The following is a 24,520-nucleotide window of genomic DNA, read 5'->3' on the forward strand; positions in this document are numbered from 1 at the left end:
AAGCAATGTGCTTAATATTAGGAAAGTTGAGAAATAAATATAGTAGGCCTAGCCTACAGAAAGCTAATGCGATCCTCGTCTTTTTATTAGCAGCCATCACTCTGTTTTCTCCCAAAATTGCATAGGCTATAAAAATTTTGCTCTCATGAAGTGTTTGATTAGATTTTCAAATACATTTGCATTGATGTCAGAGTGATTAGAGGGATAATGGAGTGCTGACTACCAGGCAATTAGCAAGTTTGGTAGGCAACTAATGACCATCAGCAGCATCAGAGCTTGGAGAAGCCTAATTACCGTTACTAAACGGTTGCATGGAATTTGACTGCCTTCATGACCAGTCACTGCCACAGTCACCGCAACAGCCCTAGGCACACAGCAGTCAGCAGGTAGAGGGAAATCACGTCAATGTGAGAAAAAGCCAAACCATAAGGAACATAGAGTAGGATCTCTGTGAAAAGAACATTGTGGGTGTGGTAAATATTAACTGGAAAAGGACTTCCTGAATGTTCTTATGAGGCAGCTGAGGTCAAACATACGCGTTTCGGGAACAACCTTGGTCAGTGTTTCAATATTCAACTCGCATCAAATTTGATCTTGCTTGACAGGTGATGCTTTCCGGCATGTTTGAAAGGTGAATTACTGCAGTCAAACATAGGACAACCAAGTCCTAAATCTATATTAATCTTATGGACTAACAGAAACAGGGAATCGAGACATGGGTTTGTTTTCTTAGCTACAATTTAGCATTTGCATCCCTGAGATCCCTATTAGCATTCTCTAAATAGCATACTGAATCACCTCCAAGTGACTTCAAATCAGCAGCGTCAGCTACATAATCCCTTTAGAAGTTGGAGAAGCACAGAACATTAGAGGCTAGTATTACAATATTTTCTCAAGTGGTGAAAAAACTCTGGAAGGTTTTTGACATACAACACCATAGAGAGCCTGTTAGAAAAACATTTCAGATACTCCATCAGTACTGACAAGGTGTCTAAGTACTACACAATAAACAAAGTGAAGTAATTTAGGCTTGCTATTTAGAGAATGCTAACTGGGGTCCTAAGATTTCCATCTCTTTAGCATGAAAAAAGACAAGATCAAGAAAGAGGAAATAGGAAGGGAGATGTAGTGATAGAGATGTGACTACTGTACATAGAGGATGGAAGCAGACATAAAAAGACGCAATTTAAAGAAAGAGATTGCCACACACCCAGGGGTAATATGACTACCGGTAAGCCTAAGCAGACAGAGAAACACACGCACAAACTCATGTGCACAACTCTCCAAAGCCACGCCTCAAAGCCAGGGTGCGTAAATAAGCCTCCTATCTGTACATTTCAAATGGGATTTTGATGCCCTGACCAGGAGGGATGACACGGAAACTGTCGTTTTAGTGTCACTTTGCATCAGGCAGTGACAGCACAGCACGCCCATTCCAAACGACACCATATGGTTCATTCATACTGTCATGTCTTATTCAGCAGAGCCCCAAGGTCTGGCAACATACAGATGACACACACACACACACACACGTTTGTTTTACTATACTTGTGGGGACCCAAAAATGTATTCCCATTCAAAATCCTATTTTCTCTAACCATAAAACTAAACATAACCCTAAACTTAAACCCTAAGCCTAAAAATAGCCTTTTTCCTTGTGGGGACTGGTGAAATGTCTCCACTTGTCTGAATTTTCCTTGTGACGACTCCTGGTACCCAGAAGGATAGTAAAATCAAACCACACACACACACATATAATCTCAAGCACACATCACCTGTAGAGCTTTGTGAGAGCAAAACAGTTACAAGTACCAGACATACGGTAACAGTTTGGCAGAGGTTCAAAGGGACGATTAATTTATGCTGTTGGGTGCTGAAACAGACAGGACTGACCCTAGCACGCTTCTCTCTACTGCCACTTTGAAGCCCACGATTGTTGGTCCGACCATATTACATGAAAAAGGCACATGAAAGGGTGAAGGATTGAAAGCAGTACTTTGAAGTCAGCAACGGCCATCTCATATTCATAACACTTAGAGGTCCGACTTGATCATCAAGCCCAAACACAGATGACAAACACTACTGCCAATGTTTTGCTTGCATGTAGTTTACAGAGAGTGAAGTCTTTGACCTCACCGCGAGAACATTTGATTGTGGTTGCCATGCTGTTGCTAAGGGCTTTAAAAGGCCAACCGAGGCCTTGATCAATAAAAGTGATGCCTGGATGTCTCCAAGCATGAACAACGAGAGGAGCTGGCGCTCTAACCACAGGAGCACAGTGGAGCACAGACCTGGCAAGCACTCAGAGACGGAAACAAAACACAGCCGATTATAGATCTCTCAGTCAACACATACACATCTCACATAACTCTCCTGTGATTAAAAGCTGGCTATCAATCAAATGCATTGGCTAAGAAAACGGGAAAGCAGCTCTCTTCCTTTTCACAGTGCTTCGTCACATATTGTAACTGATTAATTACTCTGTTATAAATTCAACAGACCAAGGAGCCTTTTCAATCAAAACGGTGAACCAGGTTTCTAAATTAAGTAAGTAATTTGATGTTCCTGTGCAGCTAGTTAAATAAATAATTAATAATAATAATAACAACAATACAACAAAAACACAACATCCAGTCTTGCAGCGCCAGAAGATTTGTACTACTCTCTGAAAATGTGGTTACTGAGTTTAAATTGGATGGAACCCGTGAATTTGACAGGCAGTAACACACTGGGCGGCAGGTAGCCTAGCGGTTAACAGCATTGGGCCAGTAACCGAAAGGTTGATGGTTTGAATCCCTGAGCAGACTAGGTGAAAAATCTGTTGATGTGCCCTTGAGCAAGGCACTTAACCCTAATTGCTCTGGATAAGAGCGTCTGTTAAATGACCCAAAAAGTTTTTATTTTACCTTTATTTAACCAGGCAGGCTAGTTGAGAACAAGTTCTTATTTGCAACTGCGACCTGGCCAAGATAAAGCAAAGCATTTCGACACGTACAACAACAGAGTTACACATGGAATAAACAAACATACAATCAATAATACAGTAGAAAAATCTATATACAGCATGTGCAAATGAGGTAGGATAAGAGCGGTAAGGCAATAAATGGGCCATGGTGGCGAAGTAATTAAACACGAATGGTAGAATGTGCAGAAGATAAATGTGCAAGTAGAGATACTGGGGTGCAAAGGAGCAAGATAAATAAATAAAATACAGTATGGGGATGAGGTAGATTGGATGGGCTATTTACAGATGAGCTATGTACAGGTGCAGTGATCTGTGAGCTGCTCTGACAGCTGGTGCTTAAAGCTAGTGAGGGAGGTAAGAGTCTCCAGCTTTAGTGATTTTTGCAGTTCGTTCCAGTCATTGGCAGCAGAGAACTGTAAATGTAATGTTTAAAGCAAGAAAATAAACGTTCTTCAACATGTCATGGATACTCTCAGGTCCAGAGTTGTGGTTGGCTGTTTTGGCTCCAGGTCAGTTCTTTCAGTTGTCAGTGTTCTTGGCTCTGTACTCTATTAAAACCTCTTGAGGATACCGTAGGATAGGGGGCGCCACAGCGCATTTTGAAAAAAAATCGTTCCCATTTTCAACGGCCTACTAATCAAACTCAGAAGATAGGGCATGCATATACTTATTATATATGGATAGAAAACACTCTAAAGTTTCTAAAACTGTTTGAATGGTGTCTGTGAGTATAACAGAACTCAAATGGCAGTCAAAACCCCGAGACCGATTGAAACAGGAAGTGGAATTCTGAATTGTGGACTCGACTTCTCATCTTTCCTTATTAATCACACCGTTAACCATGGTTCAGTGAGCACTTCCTATTGCTTCCACTAGATGTCGCCAGTCCTTTCACAGTGGTTTGAGCCTTATAGAGTCAAAACTCAGTGAATGACACGAGTTTGAAATTGGTCACAGGGGATGGGCCATCACCATTATGACGCCGGCGGCCATGTCTGCCCCCACCTTTGGATACGGTTTTAAAGGCCATGACATCATCCCCCTCGAATCTTATTGGCTCTCTTGGTGTTAGAGGCCCTGAAGATTTATTTTATACAACGTTTGACATGTTTGAACGAACCTACATGCGCGAGCATTGCATTTATTATGAACTTCAGAGCTGCGCTTGGAGAGAGCCATAGGACGCGCTACCAACATCAGGCTAATGGAACGTGAAGTATGGACTTTTTGACCGAAAATACATCTGTTGTGGACCTGGGATGCTTTCTGATGAAGACAACTAAAGGTAGGCGATTATTGACAATATTATACAAGATAAGATGTGACATGAGATTCTTTCCAAGATGGCGCCGAGCTCTGTATATTAGCTAATTTTCTGAGTATCGCATCTCCTTTTATCGCAAAGTGTGATTACCCAGTAAAGTTAATTTAAAATCTGGTATGACGGGTGTTCTCAAGAGATATTCATCTATAAATGTTAGATTGACAATATACATTTAAAAAATCGTTATAGGATAGTAATTTAGGGAAATGTAGCATTGTTTACCGGGACGCTTTTGAGGGGAAATTATGTAGTCAACGTCAGACAGAGATGTAAAATGCTGTTTTTATATATAAATATGACCTTTATTGAACAAAAGAATGCATGCATTGTATAACATGATGTCCTAGGGGTGCCATCTGATGAAGTTTGTAAAAGGTTAGTGCTGCATTTAGCTGTTTTTTGATTATATGTGATGCAAGTGGTTGGTCGGAAAATGGCTATGAAGCTGCTTTTTACAATGGACTCATCTAATATAATCTAATGATTTGCTTTTCCTGTAAAACCTTTTTGAAATCGGACGACGTAGGTCGATTCAGGAGAGGTGTATCTATAAAAAAAAAAATATATATATTATTATTATTTTTTTTAATTATGATTTTTTTTTAATGCTAATTGGCGATATGATTTTTCGCTGGATTTTGATCCCGCTAACGGGATCAGACGCTGAAGAGGTTTAATTAGGCCTGTGGCACCCAGGGCAGATGTATTATCTTATTAGCAGATGCTGATGCCTGATCAAGAAAGATTAAAAACCTCTGCCACTGTCCCAAGGAACACAATTTTGGAAGGAGCTCTTTCCTTAAGAGCAGAAGACTATATTGACAGAGTTAGCCCACGGTTACAGCAGTGTGGGTGGCTAAGCTAGCATTGAAGAGGTTGGTTTCTTAAATGGTGCGCGCAATACAACAGCTAAAACATACAAGTAAAAATTAGCATGTACATTTTAAGGTAGGGCAACCAAATGTCCCTAATCTCCTGGGGACAGTCCCCGGTTTTAGTGTCTTCTGAAGAAAAAAGCAACTCTGGAGTTAAATTGAGTCGGATATTTCACTATTCAAATACTGTATCCAATCAGATTTGAATGTAAAAATGTTGTCTGTCCTTGTACCAAACTCTTCTCCCGCAGACCGTTTTATGAGAATGTTCAGGTGAATGTTTGATCAGTGATAGATACATTGCAACCACCACATGAACAACCATGGCCAGAAGGTGTTGCATCCAACAGCATAGGCTACCAAACTTGGGTGATTCTAAAATTACTAGATAGAAATGGATAACCCCTCCAAGCCTGTGTTATAATGAACAACAGTATTTGAAAGGTCGTTTTCAATAAAACGTCACAATAAGGTGTAGAGCATTTGCTTTTCCTGCTGGTGGACAGAGTATGTGAGCAAAGCTGTGAGGGCGGAAATACCGCTCCGGCACTCTACGTCCTTCCCAACCACTCTGCTAAAAACCACTCCTTGTTCAAAGGAGAAAAAAAACTGCAGCTCCAAATTCACCATTTAACCAACACCCATCTATTTTTGTGACTACCTGGACCTACCATTTGGTTTTGAAGTATTGAAACCAAACGATTTGAATTAAAATTATTTTAATAAACAGGAGAAGGTGACTAAGTAGCTCTCATTTCAAATAGGCTATATGTCATATTAAACAGCATATGAACACTAAATAGGTCAGGAGCCAGACAGGTAGCCTAAGGAACGAAAAATAATTATTTAGGCAAAAGCATACAAATAAATAAATTGTGAAGCATTTGCGAGTGTGACACTAGGCTGACAGTTGAATGCTAAGCGCTTAGCAGTCAAACAACATTTTGTTGTATTAAATCATTATAGTCTATACATTACACATATAGGTTATGACTTACTTAGAACTCATTACAAATTAAACATAAATGGCCTTTTGGAAACATGAGTTTGGCCAGAGTCTGTAGCTTCAGGCTCATGGAGAGCAGCGGAGAATACCTGGGCAGGGATGCGTAGTTATTCATTTTACATGTTTCTGTAGGTAGGCCTAAAAAGGATTTTAGGTAAAATAACCCTACCAAAAAGGAAAGCTCCTTGAAAGAGGCAATATGCCAGCACTATTGGGCCAAAATCACTGATGGCCTATTGTACAGATAATAGAACGAAAATGAACGAAACTTTTAAGAGATGTGATTTTTTGTTTATAAATACTTTGCTACAATGACACACTTAGCTAGCTACCCACTTCGTTCCTTTTTGTTAGCATGTGCAAGTACACCATTCTTTCAGCATACCAGTCTTTTCAGATTCCACAATGATTCTTTAGTTGTGGACACAACACCGTACTGCGTCTCTTGCTCTTGGTCCTCCTCATCTTTGCGAGTCACCTTGATTTTTCATCTGTGTGTTTTATCAGATTCTTCATGAAAATATTTTGCATACTAGATGACAGTAGCTAAAGTAAGGGGTTATAGCGGCACACAACTAGACTACAAATGCATGCTGGCCCGGGCATTCCCTGAGCTCGTGAAGTGAGCGCTACTGGAGCACTACTGGATGCGAAATTGGGGAGGACGGCGCTCCACCCTTTGGGAAACTCGGTTTACTCTCCAGTCAAATTGAGCAAGCTCCTCGCTCCAGCTCTGCTCCGATCACATACTCTGCTAGGGGGCAAGAAGACCCACAGCTCTGCTAAAACCATTCACAACTGCGTGCACTTTAAAGGGATTGTGAAATGTTAACTATACTGAACAAAAAAATAAATGCAACAATTTAAGATTTTACTGAATTACAGTTCATAGAAGGAAATCAGTCAATTGAAATAAATGTATTAGGCCCTAATTTATGGATTTCACATAACCGGGCTGGGGCACAGCCATGGGTGGGCATGGGAGGGCATAGACCCATCTACTCGGGAGCCAGCAAACCAAAATTCGTTTTTACCCACAATCTTGGCAAAGGAGAAATCTTCACTAACAGGGATTTAAACACATTTTTGCACAATATGAGACAAATAAGCTTCGTGTATGGAACATTTCTGGAATCTTTTATTTTATCTCATGCCCCTCCTGTACTCCCTATTCACTCATGACTGCATGGCCAGGCATGACTCCAACACCATCATTCAGTTTGCCGATAACAACAGTGGTAGGCCTGATCACCGACAAAGATGAGACAGCCTATAGCGAGGAGGTCAGAGACCTGGCCGTGTGGTGCCAGGATAACAACCTCTCCCTCAGCGTGATCAAGATAAAGGAGATGATTGTGGACTACAGGAAAAGGAGGACCGAGCACGCCCCCATTCTCATCGACGGGGCTGTAGTGGAGCAAGTTGAGAGCTTCAAGTTCCTTGGTGTCCACATCACCAACAAACTAACATGGTCCAAACACACCAAGACAGTCATAAAGAGGGCACGACAAAGCTGATTCCCCCTCAGGAGACTGAAAAGATTTGGCATGGGTCCTCAGATTCTCAAAAATATCTACAGCTACACCATCGAGAGCATCCTGACTGGTTGCATCACTGCCTGGTATGGCAACTGCTCGACCTCCGACCGCAAGGAACTACAGAGGGTAGTGCGTATGGCCCAGTAAATCACTGGGGCCAAGCTGCCTGCCATCCAGGACCTCTATACCAGGCGGTGCCAGAGGAAGGCCCTAAAAATTGTCAAAGACTCCAGCCACCCTAGTCATAGACTGTTCTCTCAGCTACCGCATGGCAAGCAGTACCGGAGCGCCAAGTCTAGGTACAGAACCAGTACCCCCTGTATATAGCCCCACCATTGTTATTTTACTGCTATTCTTTAATTATTTGTTACTTTTATTTATTTATTTATTTATTTATTAGAATTTTACTTAACTATTTTTTACTTAACACTTATTTTTCTTACAACAGAATTGTTGGTTAAGTGCTTGTAAGTAAGCATTTCACTAAGGTCTACACCTGTTTTATTCGGCGCATTTGACAAATAAAATTTGATTTGAAACATAGGACCAACACTTTACATGTTGCGTTTATATTTTTGTTATCATCAGAGCTGCCGACTCTCACGCATTGGCGTGAAACACACATTTGACCTCATATCTCATGCAAAGAAAAGTACTAATACATTTTTCTAATTTGTCCATTGTATAGTCAGCATGTTAACTTAAAAAAATGATGGGCCACCAGAGTGGCGCAGTGTGCCACCAGAGATCCTGGTTCGAGGCCAGGCTCTGTCGCAGCCGGCCGTGACTGGGTAGCACTGTTTTATCAACAAAATTAGATTGCGCTTACTCCCATCCCTATTGCAGAATGCAGCCTTTTGACAGCATGTACTAAAGTCGATTTAATCCACACTTGCATTAGTCCCCTCTTTTTGTGATTAGCATTTAGGCTGTGACAACGACAAGGCAGCAGACAAATTGCCAGTATGTTTTAGCAGGGAATTTTGGTAGGGTGATCTGATTTTTAACTATGAAAATAATTTTGCCAACCAGTTTGTACGTTTTATTCTAGGGGGGGGGGTCAATAAATAGAAACATTATTTGGTTAGGGTGTAGGGGAAGATTTATGTAATCTTGTCTTCAGGAGATTTTATTATCTAGTTACTGTATTTATTCTGATCAGTGGAACAATTCTCATTCTTAGCAAATCTCTCTCAAAGCTTTCTTCAAAAGTTGGCAGCTCGGTCACCTCTTGAAGAGCATAGTCAAACCTACACATTTCCAATTATTCCATGCAAAACAATTGTGCACATTTTCAGAGTTACACAGCAAGTAACTGCATGCTTTTTATGATCAGTAAACATCAATGATCATGTAATTTCAGATATGTGACGGTACCTTATCCATTTGGCATGTAGCTAGCTAAGCAAACATCATTTAGCTTGCTTCAGAGATTAGGCTTTTGGAAAGAGCTTGACATCCTGGTAAAAAGTTGACAGTCGAACTACTATCATCACCACTATACGTAGATAGCAAGCAAATCAAACAATGGATATAGTCATCTAGTTTATCCCCTGAAAGTTTGCTTTTTACCTAGCCATATTTACGTGATCTGTTATTAGCTAGCTATCAAATTTGAAGTGGTCCTGCAATCAATCAATGTAGCCTATATCATGTCTGTCAGCAGCAATCGTAATTAAACATTTACAATGTTGAAAAGGGGATCATGTTAGCTAACTTTGCTAGGTAGGCCTACATTGGTTGGAGAAAAAAAAAGTACATTTAGGTCTACTTACCACTATATGTTTAGCCAACTGTACAACATGTTACTGGTAGCTTGCAAAGTAAACATTATCAGCTAACAGTATCATGGCAAATGCGCTCTTCTGCTGCTTGACAGGCAGAGCCCTCAAAAGATGGTAAATTAACATAAACCACTCAGGTATAGTTCACTTTTATATCACTCAAATATCCAATAAATGGTGGCCAATATTGAGAGCTATTGTGAGGCTACCCTACGTATCTGAAATGACATGATCAATTGATGTTTACTGATCATGAAAAGCATGCAGTTACTTGCTGTACAACTGACAGCTAAATGTGCTCAATTGTTTTGCATGGAATAATCTGAAATTTGTAGGTCTGACTATGCTCTTCAAGAGGTGATGATATTACAACCAAATAGTTAACTTTTTTTTTCCTTCATCCTTACTTCATTTGCACACACTGTATACAGATGTATATATTGTGTTATTGACTGTATGTTTGTTTATCCCATGTGTAACTCTTTTTTTGTTATTTTGACCAGTTTGCATTTTCTGCAAATAAATGCTGTAAATGACAATATTTTTATTTGGAATTTGGGAGAAATGTTGTCAGTAGTATATAGAATAAAACACGTTCTGATTTTACCCAAACACATACGTATAAAATGTAAAACCAGAGAAACGGATAATTTTGCAGTGGTCTCTTAATTTTTTCCAGAGCTGTACACTGAACAAAAATATAAACTCAACATGCAAAAATGTACGATTTTACTGAGTCACAGTTCATAAGGAAATCAGTAAATTGAAATAAATTCATTAGGCCCTAATCTGTGGATTTCACATGACTGGGAATACAAATATGCATCTGTTGGTCACAAATACCTTAAAAAAAAATTACAAAAACAAATAAAAGTTAGGGATGTGAATCAGAAAACCAAACCAGTATCTGGTGTGACCACCATTTGCCTCATGCAGCGCAACACATCTCCTTCGCATAGAGTTGATCAGGCTGTTGATTGTGGGCTCTGGAATGTTGTCCCACTCCTCTTTAATGGCTGTGCGAAGTTTCTGGATATTGGCAGGAACTGGAACACGCTGTCACACACGTCGATCCAGAGCATCACAAACAATGGGTGTCATGTCTGGTGAGTATGCAGGCCATGGAAGAACTGGGACATTTTCAGCTTCCAGGAATTGTGTCCAGATCCTTGCGCTATGGAGCTGAGCATTATCATGCTGAAACATGAGGTGATGGAGGCGAATGAATGACAATAGGACTCAGGATCTTGTCACGGTATCTCTGCATTCAAATTGCCATCGATAAAATGCAATTGTGTTCGTTGTCTGTAGCTTATGGCTGCCCATACCTTAACCCTACTGCCACCATGGGGCACTCTGTTTACGTTGACATCAGCAAACCGCTTGCCTACAATTGACATACACGGCGTGTGCGGTTGTGAGGCTGGTTGGACATACTGCCACATTCTCTAAAATGATGTTGGAGGCGGCTTATGGTAGAGAAATCAACAGTCAGTTCTCTGGCAACAGCTCTGATGGACATTCCTGCAGTCAGCATTCCAATTGCATGCTCCCTCAAAACATCTCTGGCATTGTATTGTGTGACAAAATGCACATTTTTGAGTGGCCTTTTATTGTCCCCAGCACAAGCAGCACAACATTTTAGAAAAATTGACTTTTTGTGCGCATGGAAAATGTCTGGGATCTTGTCTATAAGCTGGTGAAACATGGGACCAAAACTGTACATGTTGCTTTTATATTTTTATTCATTGTAGTTCAATGCCATTGTTTTTTTTCTATAAAGGCAGCGGGGCTGCCTAAGATAAGACATTTCACATTGTAAATGCGCTCTAAAATAAAATAACGCTACTGATGACTTATGAGAGGTGTGTGTGTGTGTAGGGGAGGGGGACAAGACGAAGACTACATCAACAGCCACACTGTTTCTCCCACTCCCTTCCCCGCTCTCTCTCACTCTTCATTACTTACCAGCTTCAGTATCCAGCTTGATTTATTTGTTTATCGACTTTCCGGAATGGCCATTATTTAGACCATAAATCTTATCCAAACTACTTATAACAACAAGCTGGCACAATACATTGCCACTCATAAATTGAACAAAGCAAAGGCAAAGTTTACTACCGGCAAGAGCAACAGAGAAATAAAAAGCAGTAACAGAATAACTGTTGCATTTGTAGGCCTGTGCCTGGCTCCCTATAGCAGTGGAGTATGATACACCCTGAGAGGATGTTATTCTAGCTGATGACCTGGCTGGTCCACTTCTCAGAGGTGATTATACTGTGTTGGTACCGCATCACTGCTCCACATAGTTACAGTAGCTCTACCCTCTCACCCATCTGGGCTCAATCAGAGACCGAGCCATTACGGCTCTCCAAAGTCCTCTGGCTAGTGTCACCTTGCCAGCCAGACACTCTCTCTCAGCACAGCCGGACTAAGAGTCGACCCCAGACTTTGAACTTATGGCACTCAGAGCATCCATCCAAAACTGTGCTGTATCACTGAATTTCCTCATTTTTACCTTTGGCCGAGTTAGCCTATTACCTCGAGCTTCCACTGAGCCCTTGCATCATAAAGGGAGAGTCAAAACAAAGACTAATGAGCACATTTCATGAGCAATATTCAACAATACATTGGTATAACAGAATTAGAATTTTTTATTTAAACATCACTTTCGGTTGCTTTGCATTAATATTCTTTGTAGGACAGTGTTAATCATTAAGTATAGCGCAATGGTGGAAAAGGCAAATTCCAGGCAAATGCACCACTAAGGAATGTGTCCCATACGCACTCATAAAACGCATACAAATAAGCATGGACATGAACAAATCTACACACACACACACACACACACACACACACACACACACACACACACACACACACACACACACACACACGGCAGGCCCAGGACTCACCCAGTGAGGACGACCACAAAGTCCATTACGTTCCAGCCGTTGCGGAGGTACGAGCCTTTGTGAAATGCAAAGCCCAAGGCGATAATCTTAATGCCAGCCTCGAAACAGAATATTCCAATAAAGTAGGGCTCTGTGTCATCCTGCAGAGAGAGACAGGGAACAAGGGAGAGGGAAATGAAGCATGGCAGAAGAGAGGGGGAAAGAGAAGGGGGATTGTTTCTTTTACTTTTCTACCAGCATGTGGAGAATGGGTCGAGGAATGCAACCCTCTCTTCGTGGATAAAAAGAGGAGAAGGAAAGAGGGGAAGTGAAAACATACCCTGCACCAGAAGACAAACTGCAATCTTGGATACCATTTTCAATCAGTGAGATTAACGCATTCATACTAACATATCACCTGCGTAACATAAAAGCTTACATTTCACTCTTAACAAATAATACTAATTGACAGCAAATTAGTATGATTACAATTTACACAACTATAATTTGATGAGGCTTTTTAGTCTCCAATAGGGCTATTAGTGATTGGCTTCCTGCTAAATATATTTAACAAAACATTAAAACAATGAAACCAATGGAGTGGCATGAAGATCTTTAACAAAAAACAATTTTCAAATAGGATGACCCTTGCTCTTGTTCAAAAAAAGTGCTGGATCAGACACGTATGACATGTCACTTAACTGCTGAGGCTAGAGGTCAACCGATTAATCGGAATGGCCGATTAATTAGGGCCAATTTCAAGTTTTCATAACAATCGGAAATCGGTATTTTTGGACACCGATTTGGCCGATTTTGTTAATTTAATTTTTTACACCTTTTAGGCACGTCAGTTAAGAACACATTCTTATTTTCAATGACAGCCTAGGAACGGTGGGTTAACTGCCTTGTTCAGGGGCAGAATGACAGATTTCTACCTTGTCAGCGCGGGGATTCGTTTTTGCAACCTTCCGTTACTAGTCCAACGCTCTAACCACCTGCCTTACATTGCACTCCACGAGGAGCCTGCGTGGCAGGCTGACTACCTGTTACGCGAGGGCAGCAAGAAGCCAAGGTAAGTTGCTAGCTAGCATTAAACTTATAAAAAAACAATCAATCTTCACATAATCACTAGTTAAACTAGTAATATCATCAACCATGTGTAGTTATCTAGCGTGTCCTGCATTGCATATAACCGATGCGGTGCCCGTTAATTTCTCATCGAATCACAGCCTACTTCGCCAAACGGGTGATGATTTAGCACTGTCGTTGCACCAAAGGTAACCATAAACATCAATGCCTTTCTTTAAAATCAATACACAAGTATATATTTTTAAACCTGCATATTTAGTTAATATTGCCTGCTAACATGAATTTCTTATAATTAGGGAAATTGTGTCACTTCTCTTGCGTTCCATGCAAGCAGTCAGGGCATATGCAGCAGTTTGGGCCGCCTGGCTCGTTGCGAACTGTGTGAAGTCCATTTATTCCTAACAAAGACCGTAATTAATTTGTCAGAATTGTACATAATTATGACATAACATTGAAGGTTGTACAATGTAACAACAATATTTAGACTTAGGGATGCCACCCGTTAGGTAAAATACGGAACGGTTCTGTATTTCACTGAAAGAATAAACATTTTGTTTTCGAATTTTCGATAGTTTCCAGATTCGACCATATTAATGACCAAAGGCTCGTATTTCTGTGTGTTATGTTATAATTAAGTTTATGATTTGATATTTGATAGAGCAATCTGACTGAGGCAGCAGCAGGCTCGTAAGCATTCATTCAAACAGCACTTTCGTGCGTTTGCCAACAGGTCTTCGCAATGCTTCAAGCATTGAGCTGTTTATGACTTCAAGCCTATCAACTCCCGAGATTAGGCTCGTGTAACCGATGTGAAATGGCTAGCTAGTTAGCGGGGTGCGCGCTAATAACGTTTCAATCGGTGACGTCACTCGCTCTGAGACTTGGAGTAGTTGTTCCCCTTGCTCTGCAATGGCCGCGGCTTTTGTGGAGCGATAGGTAACGATGCTTCGAGGGTGGCTGTTGTCGATGTGTTCCTGGTTCGAGCCCAGGTAGGGGCGAGGAGAGGGACGGAAGCTATACTGTTACGCTGGCAATACTAAAGTGCCTATAAGAACATCCAATAGTCAAAGGTATATGAAATACAAATGGTAGAGACAGAAATAGTCCTATAATAACTACAACCTAAAACGTATTACCTGGGAATATTGAAGACTCATGTTAAAAGGAACCACCAGCTTTCATATGTTCTCATGTTCTGAGCAAGGAACTTAAAAGTTAGCTTTTTTACATGGCACTTTTACTTTCTTCTCCAACACTTTGTTTTTGCATTATTTAAACCAAATTGAACATGTTTCATTATTTATTTGAGGCTAAATTGATTTTATTGATGTATTAAATTAAGTTAAAATAAGTATTCATTCAGTATTGTAATTGTCATTATTACAAATAAATTAATAAATGTAAAAAAATATATATTAAAAAAATACAAATATTTAAAAAATAAATATATATATACATATATAAATAAGACAGATTAATCGGTATCGGCTTTTTTTGGTGCCCCAATAATCGGTATCGGTGTTGAAAAATCATAATCGGTCGACCTCTACCTGAGGCCCTGTTCACTCACACAGGCACCAGCAGAGAATATTGCACGCCTTACAGTAACTTACCTCTCTCTCTCTACAGCTCTATGAACTCAACCACCAATGCAAATAATCACAAATGAGTTTGACAGGCTAAAGGGTATGTGAGCTTTTCACTAACTGTACGGTAAGATCTAACAACAATCAACAAACTAGTAAAATAATAGACCTGTTAAATGATCGTCACTAACAGAATGGTACGGCAAATTAAATTGTTTTAAATAACTGGTTTGTTGTTCAGTCAGTGAAGTGATTCTGGGCCTCCCGCTGACTATGAAGACTTCCCTGTGGCTCAGTTGGTAGAGCATGGGGTTTGCCACGCCAGCATGGTGTGTGCAACGCCAGGGTTGTGGGTTCGATTCCCACGGGGGACCAATACAAAAAAAAAAAATGCATGAAATGAAATGTATACATTCACTACTGTAAGTCACTCTGGATAAGAGCGTCTGCTAAATGACTAAAATGTAAGACCACACAGGCCTGAGGCTCTCAGGGCTTTATTGTAAGGAAAGACACTAATGAAGAGCATTAAGACTGACATCTATGCATCTCTGTCTGCTATAAGAGATAGCAGACAAAACAATGCTATGCCAAGCCTTATGAACTCAGTAAAAAAAAAGAAACGTCCTCTCACTGTCAACTGCGTTTATTTTCAGCAAACTTAACATGTGTAAATATTTGTATGAACGTAAGATTCAACAACAGACATAAACGGAACAAGTTCCACAGACATGTGACTAACAGAAATGGAATAATGTGTCCCTGAACAAAGGGGGGGTCAAATCAAAAGGAAGAGTCAGTATCTGTGGTGGCCACCAGCTAGCTGCATTAAGTACTGCAGTGCACCTCCTCATGGACTGCACCAGATTTGCCAGTTCCTGCTGTGAGATGTTACCCCACTCTTCCACCAAGGCACCTGCATGTTCTCAGACATTTCTGGGAGGAATGGCCCTAGCCCTCACCCTCCGATCCAACAGGTCCCAGACGTGTTCAATGGGATTGAGATTAGGGCTCTTTGCTGGCCATGGCAGAACACTGACATTCCTGTCTTGCAGGAAATCACGCACAGAACGAGCAGTATGGCTGGTGGCATTGTCATGCTGGAGGGTCATGTCAGGATGAGCCTACAGGAAGGGTACCACATGAGGAAGGAGGATGTCTTCCCTGTAACGCACAGCGTTGAGATTGCCTGCAATGACAACAAGCTCAGTCCGATGATGTTGTGACACACCACCCCAGACCATGACGGACCCTCCACCTCCAAATCAATCCCACTCTAGAGTACAGGCCTCATTCCTTTGACGATAAACCCGAATCCGACCATCACCCCTAGTGAGACAAAACCATGACTCATCAGTGAAGAGCACTTTTTACTAGTCCTGTCTGGTCCAGCGACGGTGGGTTTGTGCCCATAGGTGACGCTGTTGCTGGTGATGTCTGGTGAGGACCTGCCTTACAATAGGCCTACAAGCCCTCAGTTCAGCCTCTCTCAGCCTTTTGTGGACAATCTGAGCACTGAGGAAGGGATGTTGCCTTCCTGGTCTAACTAGGGCAATTGCTGTTGCCATCCTGTACCTGTCCCGCAGGTGTAATGTTCGAATGTACCGATCCTGTGCAGGTGTTGTTACACATGGTCTGCCACTGCGAGGACCATCAGCTGTCCATCCTGTCTCCCTGTAGCGCTGTCTCAGGTGTCTCACAGTACAGACATTGCAATTTATTGCCCTGGCCACATCTGCAGTCCTCATGCCTCCTTGCAGCATGCCTAAGGCACATTCACACAGATGAGCAGGGACCCTGGGCATCTTCCTTTTGGTGTTTTTCAGAGTCAGTAGAAAGGCCTCTTTAGTGTCCTAAGTTTTCATAACTGTGACCTTAATTGCCTACCGTCTGTAAGTGGTTAGTGTCTTAACCACCGTTCGACAGATGCATGTTCATTAATTGTTTATGGTTCATTGAACAAGCATGGCAAACAGTGTTTAAACCCTTTACAATGAAGGTCTGTGAAGTTATTTGGAATTTTACTAATTATCTTTGAAAGACAGGGTGCTGAAAAAGGGGCATTTGTTTTTTTGCTGAGTTTATAATGGCTAGGCTTGAGGGTCCATCCATAAATGCATTATGTAGTACAGTAGACTGTTTGTTAACATAAGGTATAGATGTCAAATGCTCATGAATAATGAACACTCCATCTAAAGTAAATGCCTCTGGAGGGGCAGAGGGGAAATCACAGGGGACCATGAAGGTAAAACTCTGCTATGGATCTGAACAACAACGCCTGTTGACAATGTTCTATTATCATGCGCTCCACTTAACAGACACACCTCAATCTATTCACCCTGGACCATAAAAGATGCTGGTATTCCATGTTTCTTCTTGAGGGGAAGGAGGAAGAAAGGAAGAGGGGAGTTGTATATTCTCTCTCAACACTAATCAGTTTCTCAGGTGTCGAGTACCTTGTGTTTTCTTGTGCCACTACACCACTGCTGATGTTGCATCACAATTACAGAGATAATTGAGAACAGGAGCAGGTGGCTGCATTTGAGGGGAGTCATTAACCTTATCTCGCCAAGCTGTTGCAGCAGAGCCTTTTATGCCTTTTCCTCTATTTTATACAGACTCCCAGGAGTCCAAAAATCCGTAAGACCAATCTGTGAGCTAAGTGCTGAACAATGTAATGCTATTCTATGCGTGTCTTGACTGAAGACGCTGTGTTAGAGAAACAGCACCACAATCCTCCAATGGCTACGTGGCAGCCCCTCCGGCTTCATTCTTTTACAGCTTAAAGTGAAAAGATGCCATTTAAGCTTTTCACAGCTTAAACGGCATTGGTTTAATGACTCGACTGGCAGAGTTCAAACGGGGGTTTAAGCTACGCATGTGAGTAGGCGGGGGAACAAGGGGCCTGTGGAGGAGAAGGGGGGATCAAAGCCTGCTCAGTGTGAGGCTCAACTGACTTACAGAATGATAGTTAGGAGGAGGGGGAGACACACACATCTCCATGCTTCCAGACACTAATGAGGAAGTGGTGCTGCTCTCCCATGTACTGGAGGTGTGCCTGGAACTCAGGGCCCTCTGAGGGGTGTTGTTTAGGGCTGACTGGGCTGCCTCATCACTGAGCTCAAGTGGTGGAAAGCTCAAAATGAGCAAAAAGAACAAACATTCTACACTTTTACAGCAAACAAACAGAAGACAATACTGTATAAGTATATACATTGGAGTACTAAGTAAAGTTATAGAAAGTGTGATAGGTATAGTTATCATAGCCTGTGTCCCAAATGGAATCATATTCCTTACATTGTCCACTCTGGCTCCTGTGTGTCTTGTTAGAATGACACCATCTGACGGAAGACAATGGGGAATAGGGTGCCATTTGGTACACAACCATCCATTTGGGACCCAGCGTGATGAGTGTCTTACCAGACGTTCTGACATGGGGGTCTTGTCATTGGCTGGTAGGTGCTGCTCCAGAGCCAGTACGATGCAGTTGGCGATGATGGTGGCCAGGATCAAGTACTCAAACGGAGTGTGCAGGTTAAGGAACACAAGCCATGACAGAGGATTTCATGCACAGTAAAAAAAACATTAACTCCGACATGTAAGTATCATAGTCTTAACCCATAGCGGTAAATATCTCTGTATTGACATAGAATAACCTAGATTTTAAAAAGATAGGCAAATACCCAAATTGTGTAAAGGCTGGTGAGAGTTGCCTCAACAGTGTTTGTGTACAATGAGCACCACTAAAACAGTCCCACTGCCACCACCCACCTGAGGTGCCACAGAACAGATTGATCTATTTGGGTGAGCAGAGCAGAACATATATTCAGCTTTAGGAAGTCACTGACTCATTGAGCTCAGTTAACCAATTAATGACATTGACTGAACAGGAGTCCAATAGATAGCCTAACTCACACAGCATGGCTACATATGGACATAAATAAAAGATAGTAGGCTAATCCCACACACTACAATAATAGACCATACTCTGCCCATGCAGTGTTGCTAGGAGCCTGGGCTGTAGAGCTATCCTTGGGTTACCATTTCAATCCGTTTTCTATGGTTGAATCATTCTACCAATTTTTTTTCTGGTCATTCGCCGCGGGGGGAGGCCTTTGTGGAATAGCGAGTCGGGGAGGAATGGGAAGGCTTTACTGACCCATCATCCTAGAATCGTGTGCCCAGGGCCCGCCAGAAGCCTAACACTGCACTTTGCCCTTGCAAAAAAGGCCAAACCGAGCCTTCCTCGACTGAGTAAACAAATACGAAAAATTAATGGTGGAATCTGCCCTTTAGGCGAGGAGCTTTACAACCTGAGCCAGCGGTCTCCAACTCACTGGACGCTCACCTTACCATGGAAACGGACAAATTGGTGAACAGCAACAGTTGAAATGACACTGCTAACAAACAGGCAATGTGCAAACGAGACGGAATACAGAGAAGGTGAATTAAAAAACGATCCCTAATCCAAGAGAAGCAAGCGCTGAGAGAAAAAAAAATACATACATATTGTAGAGATTAAACTCGCTCATTTACAATTGAAACTGAAAACAATCTAGCGAATAGGTAGTTAGCAATTGCGAATTACAACCAAATATGTTTGAAGTAAAACGCAGTAGTGCACAATTCGTGAGTGTGTACACGGTACATAGGACATCTTGCCAAGTCATTAAACTGTATACTAACACTATTATTGGAGAAGAATCCTTTCTCGTGTCCAATCAGGCAGAACACTGAGTGACAGGTGTACCTGGGTTAAGCAAAAGGTTTAATGAACTAATCATTTACACCAGAATAATCATACTTCCTATAATGTAATAATCGATTGAGTACGCTTACAGATGAGCTTAGAAATGGTGACAAAGGGCATACATTTGTCATGTTCAGTAAAAGCAGACATCTTGAAATAAAATAAAAGCTCTTCACTCCCTGTGTCATGTTTCTTAATGAAAATCTACCAATGCGTGCTTGTCAAATAAGGATATGTGCGTTATACAAATACCAATGTGTACCCTGGTTTTGGGTTCGGAAAGGATATGGCCATTCGGTTATTCGCTTAGCATACTTCCTAATGAGATTGTCCTCTCGAAAAATGAACAAGGATCGGTTGACAGTGAAGCAGTTCTGTTTGACAGGGTTAGGGTTGTATATGGCCATTGTCCTGGCTCTCTGAGCCATCGACTGCTTGTACATCCTTTGGCCGCCTGGAGGACCACCCGCCCGGGCGCCCCCTCTGCCTGCGCCGGGCGCACCTCTGCCTCCTCCACCTCCTCCAGTTCCATAGCGGGTGGGTAGACCTTCTGCGAAGCGAGCCATTCTGGAAACGCACAGATCCAACAATAAAAATCCAAACTGGTTTCAGTGGAAATGGAGGGCAGAAGCATCACAACAAACACACTTAGCCAGACCACAGGTTTGCATTAGTGTATGGCTTGTGTTTTAAGAAAATACATCGATTTTCTTTGTGTAAATCCTTTCCTTTTTGTCCATTCTCAAATAAATTCGAAATATAATTAAATAAAGTTTGCATTCAATCCTTTCCATTTTGTCCATTCGCAAATAAATTCGAAATATAATTAAATAAAGTTTGCATTCAATCGCAATATGTGCCAAATGCACTTCAACCTATCGAATGATATATTCTCCAATTCATTCCACATATTACATCCATATCAGCCTGCTCCAACTAAATAGATAATGCAGCCACGACAGGAAAAATGCCGAAATGAAACACACGCGTGTATCTTTTCGATAGTGGCAACATCTTGTCAATGTTGAAACACCAGTTGAAAGACCGCAGAAAAAGTATTTTGAGTCTCCAGAAGAAAAGAAAAGTACACAAAATAGTTATGTTTTGTCTGCAAGTGTCAATTATCGATTCCAATAACATAACAATGAACCATTACGGGGTTGTTTCCTCCTGATTCTCACTTGATCGCTCGCTGTCTGTACAACGCAACCAATTCAGAGACTCCAATCCAATGATTTACTGGTCCCTAACAATCAGCGCATGTGACCAAAATTAGCCTATCGGTACTCGACCAGTTCAGGAGCACTCTGCGGATGGAGCTGGATGGATGTGAGTGACAGAGTTTCTAATAATGATTTACTAAGGACTCACCAAGAGCCTATATTTAATTTGTGTTTAATAATGTATTCGATTAAACATTAAGCCTACATGAAACATGTATAATAAGTTAGGATTTGTTGGTAGGCTAAACATATAAAATCATACTGTCATGTAGTTTACTGGGTTTGACACCAGTGGGCATCCTTGATGTATGACGACACTACTTGAAGTGAAAATCATTGTATCTAAATTGCCTGAAATTAGTGCCCCTTGTAGGCTATTGTGGCACTACTGATTACAGAAAACGTCCACATTGTGTGCAACTGTCAACGCAGGAGAGCTCTACTTTTTCTGGACCGGATGATGCGGATTAATGGAGCTGCGATCAGAGCATTGAATCTTCTTCATTCCACAAGTTAACACAGTATTTGCCTGCCAAACATTTCAGAAAATTGCACAAAGGGAAGGTGAGTCTGTACAACAATTTAGTACTCGCCTTAGGCAGGATGCAAGAGACAGATTTTTCCTGTAATACTGAGAATCAGATCAGGAATGCTATTCTTAGCAAATTTAGCCTACATCAGACTATGCACAAAGTTACTGGAGGAAGGTGCAAAGCTAACGCTAGCCCGCATGTTGGAACTATTTTCTCAGTCTGAGAGAATCAAGGAGCCGATGTCAGCCATGTCAATGACCGTTAAAGCTGTAATATGTAAATTGTTTTATTATTTGTTTATGTTCAAAAGCACTAATAAGTCACCAGAGGTCATCCAATGTGATTCAAATGTTACAATATCGCACATCCAGTCTGCCTGAACCTCTGTATTCAATTTCCCTGTCTGGTCTGAGTTTGCAGCCATATTTAGAGCTGCATAATGAATGGCCAGTTTCTGGAGGCAGTGCCAGCTCAGACAGATTTGAATGGATATGAATGGGATGTCGCTGCCCATATAGCAGATAAGGGTAGCACACAACCTAACCAAGCAGCTCGGACCCCATCTAACCCAAAGAAATGGGAACTGGAGGGCCAACGGGGGAAAACGATAGATATGAGACAGATAGCTGCCAAAAGTTTGAACGTATGTATCATTAAGCTCGTAAGAAAATCCATACATAAATTGTTAGGACTGTAAGAAAAGCCATGCGTGAAACATGAAAAGTAACCGTTAAAATAGATACGTAAACGTACAAACCATATGTTACGACTATGAATCAAAATATAATCGTTTAATTCTTACGTCTCGCTTTACTCGGTTACAGATCTTTTTTATATGTACAAACTTTTGTCAGGAATGTGGCATCTGCAAAGGACATGAAACAAACTTAGCTAGTCGAAGTTAGCTAGTCAATCAAGCAACTTCTAGGCCAGATGATAGAGTTGCTTTGCATCTTCCGGTTTAATGAGCAAAATAAAAGTCAAGAGCTTCTTTTAGAACAGCATTCGACAAAGACGTTATACCAGTAGATGACGTAGTATAGGCTTGGGCCTTCAGCAAATTACTTTTGTGAGAACGATTCTATAAAGACACAGAAGAGCCTTGTCTAGAATAACGGCCTGAGCTGCAAAATAGAAAGTAAATCTGATTTAGGCCTATTCCACTATCTAAATATGCCATGCTGTTGTGTGTTATTTAATGGCCATATAATTGCATAATTTATTTTTATAGTCGCGTGGGGCTGTGGTGATCATGTAACCTAATTAATCAGACTTTTTCCAGTATTTGGGAGCACGGACTGTAGGCCTTATATTAGGCATTTTGACTGTTGTATTAGTGAATTCCACTCTGTATGTAGGCATGTTATAGCCATTTGCGTTGCACAACCCCATCACGCAGAGGCTATATTCATATCAATAAATGAGACAAAATAAAATATTGATTAAGTCTTGGCTATAACCTGTCATGAGTGAAATAGCCAAGGGGTCCCAAATGGTCAAGACGATCTATAGCCTATAATTGTTTATAATTTTATTAACCCATCCACCACCCCCACTCTTCAGAGGACAACTATATTTTTCATTTTTTTACAGCTTTTCTGACACATATATACATATATTTTACATACATGTGTCGTGTCTTTGGCATCATTAAAACTGAAGACATATTTATCAAATAACTCTCTAATTATTATTACGCGATTAACCTGATTAATCATGTAACTGTAATTAACTAGGAAGTCGGGGCACCAAGGAAAATATTCAGATTACAAAGTTATAATTTTCCTAATATAACTTTCAGATATTTTAATATCTGATCAATTAGTCTTCGAATTAATGAATTATTATTTACCTCACACCAGTCTCATTCCAAACGTTGTAAATTGTTGGTTATCTGCACGAACCCAGTCTTCACTATGAGTCATCCATACATCAATTGTCTTAAAATCATTTATTTACTAACTAGGTAATTCACAGAAATGCATAACAAACAGTAGATATCGTTACAAAGAAATGATAGAGGAATGTGCCCTAGTGGGCTAAACTGGCATGGTGGCTTGTTAGACAAAAGGGGAGTGGGGGTCATCTGAGGAGACACTACAGAGTTGAATATTATAACAATTGAAATGCTAATCCTTTGCACATGAACACTCACTCATTCGGGAACAATTGCAATCAATATATTACGCTCAGTGTCGTCGTGATCTCTGTTGAAAAGTTTGTTTCTGTTGGAGAGTCTGTCCTCGCTCGCGCTCGCGCTCTCGCTCTCTCTGAATGGGTAGTTCAGAGTGACATTCATTAATGTTGTTATAGGAGAGATGTTTCGGCGGTTGTCGGTCTTCGCGTTCAATGATACCGAATTCCTATCTGCAGACTAGTAATTAATATCAAATATCACTCTCAGCCCATCCCACCTGTCACCATAGACCCCCCTTATTTGGTTTCCATGTGTCATATATTTTTCAATTGTGCTGTGGTGATTGACATACATTTTGAACCTTTCTAATCGTATAGTATCCACAGATTGTGAGCTAAAGATGATTTGAAGTGGCTTGAAGTGTTAAATGAACGCTGAACATCGATAATTTGAGTGAACTTGGTGACTTGACTGTCATGTGATTATAATCGGACATTTTCTCAGTTAAACCTGAAAGGCACCAAGGTTAAACATACACTGAATTTTAAACACACACCTTTCCTACGAGTATTATTATATTATTTATCGACTGACTATGGCTTTCCAATATTGCTATTTGTAAGGTACATTTTAAGTGAATGTTGTGATTTTTCTTTTCAACCATTCTTGAACCTGTGCCCAGAAACAAGCTACATAGTTGCAATACCAGAATTGTTGTATGCCCCATATATAATATATATGATATATATATTATATATATATATATATATATATATATAATGGAATCAGTACATCGAAAATCTCTTCCCATTTATT

General features: G+C 40.9%; 1 protein-coding gene across 3 annotated transcripts in view; it reads right to left on the bottom strand.

Moving 5' to 3' along the window:
• Window positions 1-18,702, bottom strand: part of LOC106567450 (voltage-dependent N-type calcium channel subunit alpha-1B) — a 225,761-nt gene extending 207,059 nt beyond the window's left edge. For all 3 annotated transcript variants that reach the window (XM_082955416.1, XM_082955417.1, XM_082955415.1), the window contains exons 1-2: window positions 18,482-18,702; window positions 12,408-12,547 (exon numbers count right to left, since the gene is read on the bottom strand). In XM_082955416.1, coding sequence (XP_082811542.1) covers window positions 12,408-12,547; window positions 18,482-18,496 — 155 coding nt within the window. In that variant the 5' untranslated portion in view covers window positions 18,497-18,702. The remainder of the gene's footprint in view (window positions 1-12,407; window positions 12,548-18,481) is intronic.
• Between the last annotated feature and the right edge of the window lie 5,818 nt (window positions 18,703-24,520).

The sequence above is a fragment of the Salmo salar genome, chromosome 01 (genome assembly GCF_965601325.2).
Source record: "Salmo salar chromosome 01, fSalSal1, whole genome shotgun sequence".
Classification (NCBI taxonomy): Eukaryota; Metazoa; Chordata; class Actinopteri; order Salmoniformes; family Salmonidae; genus Salmo; species Salmo salar.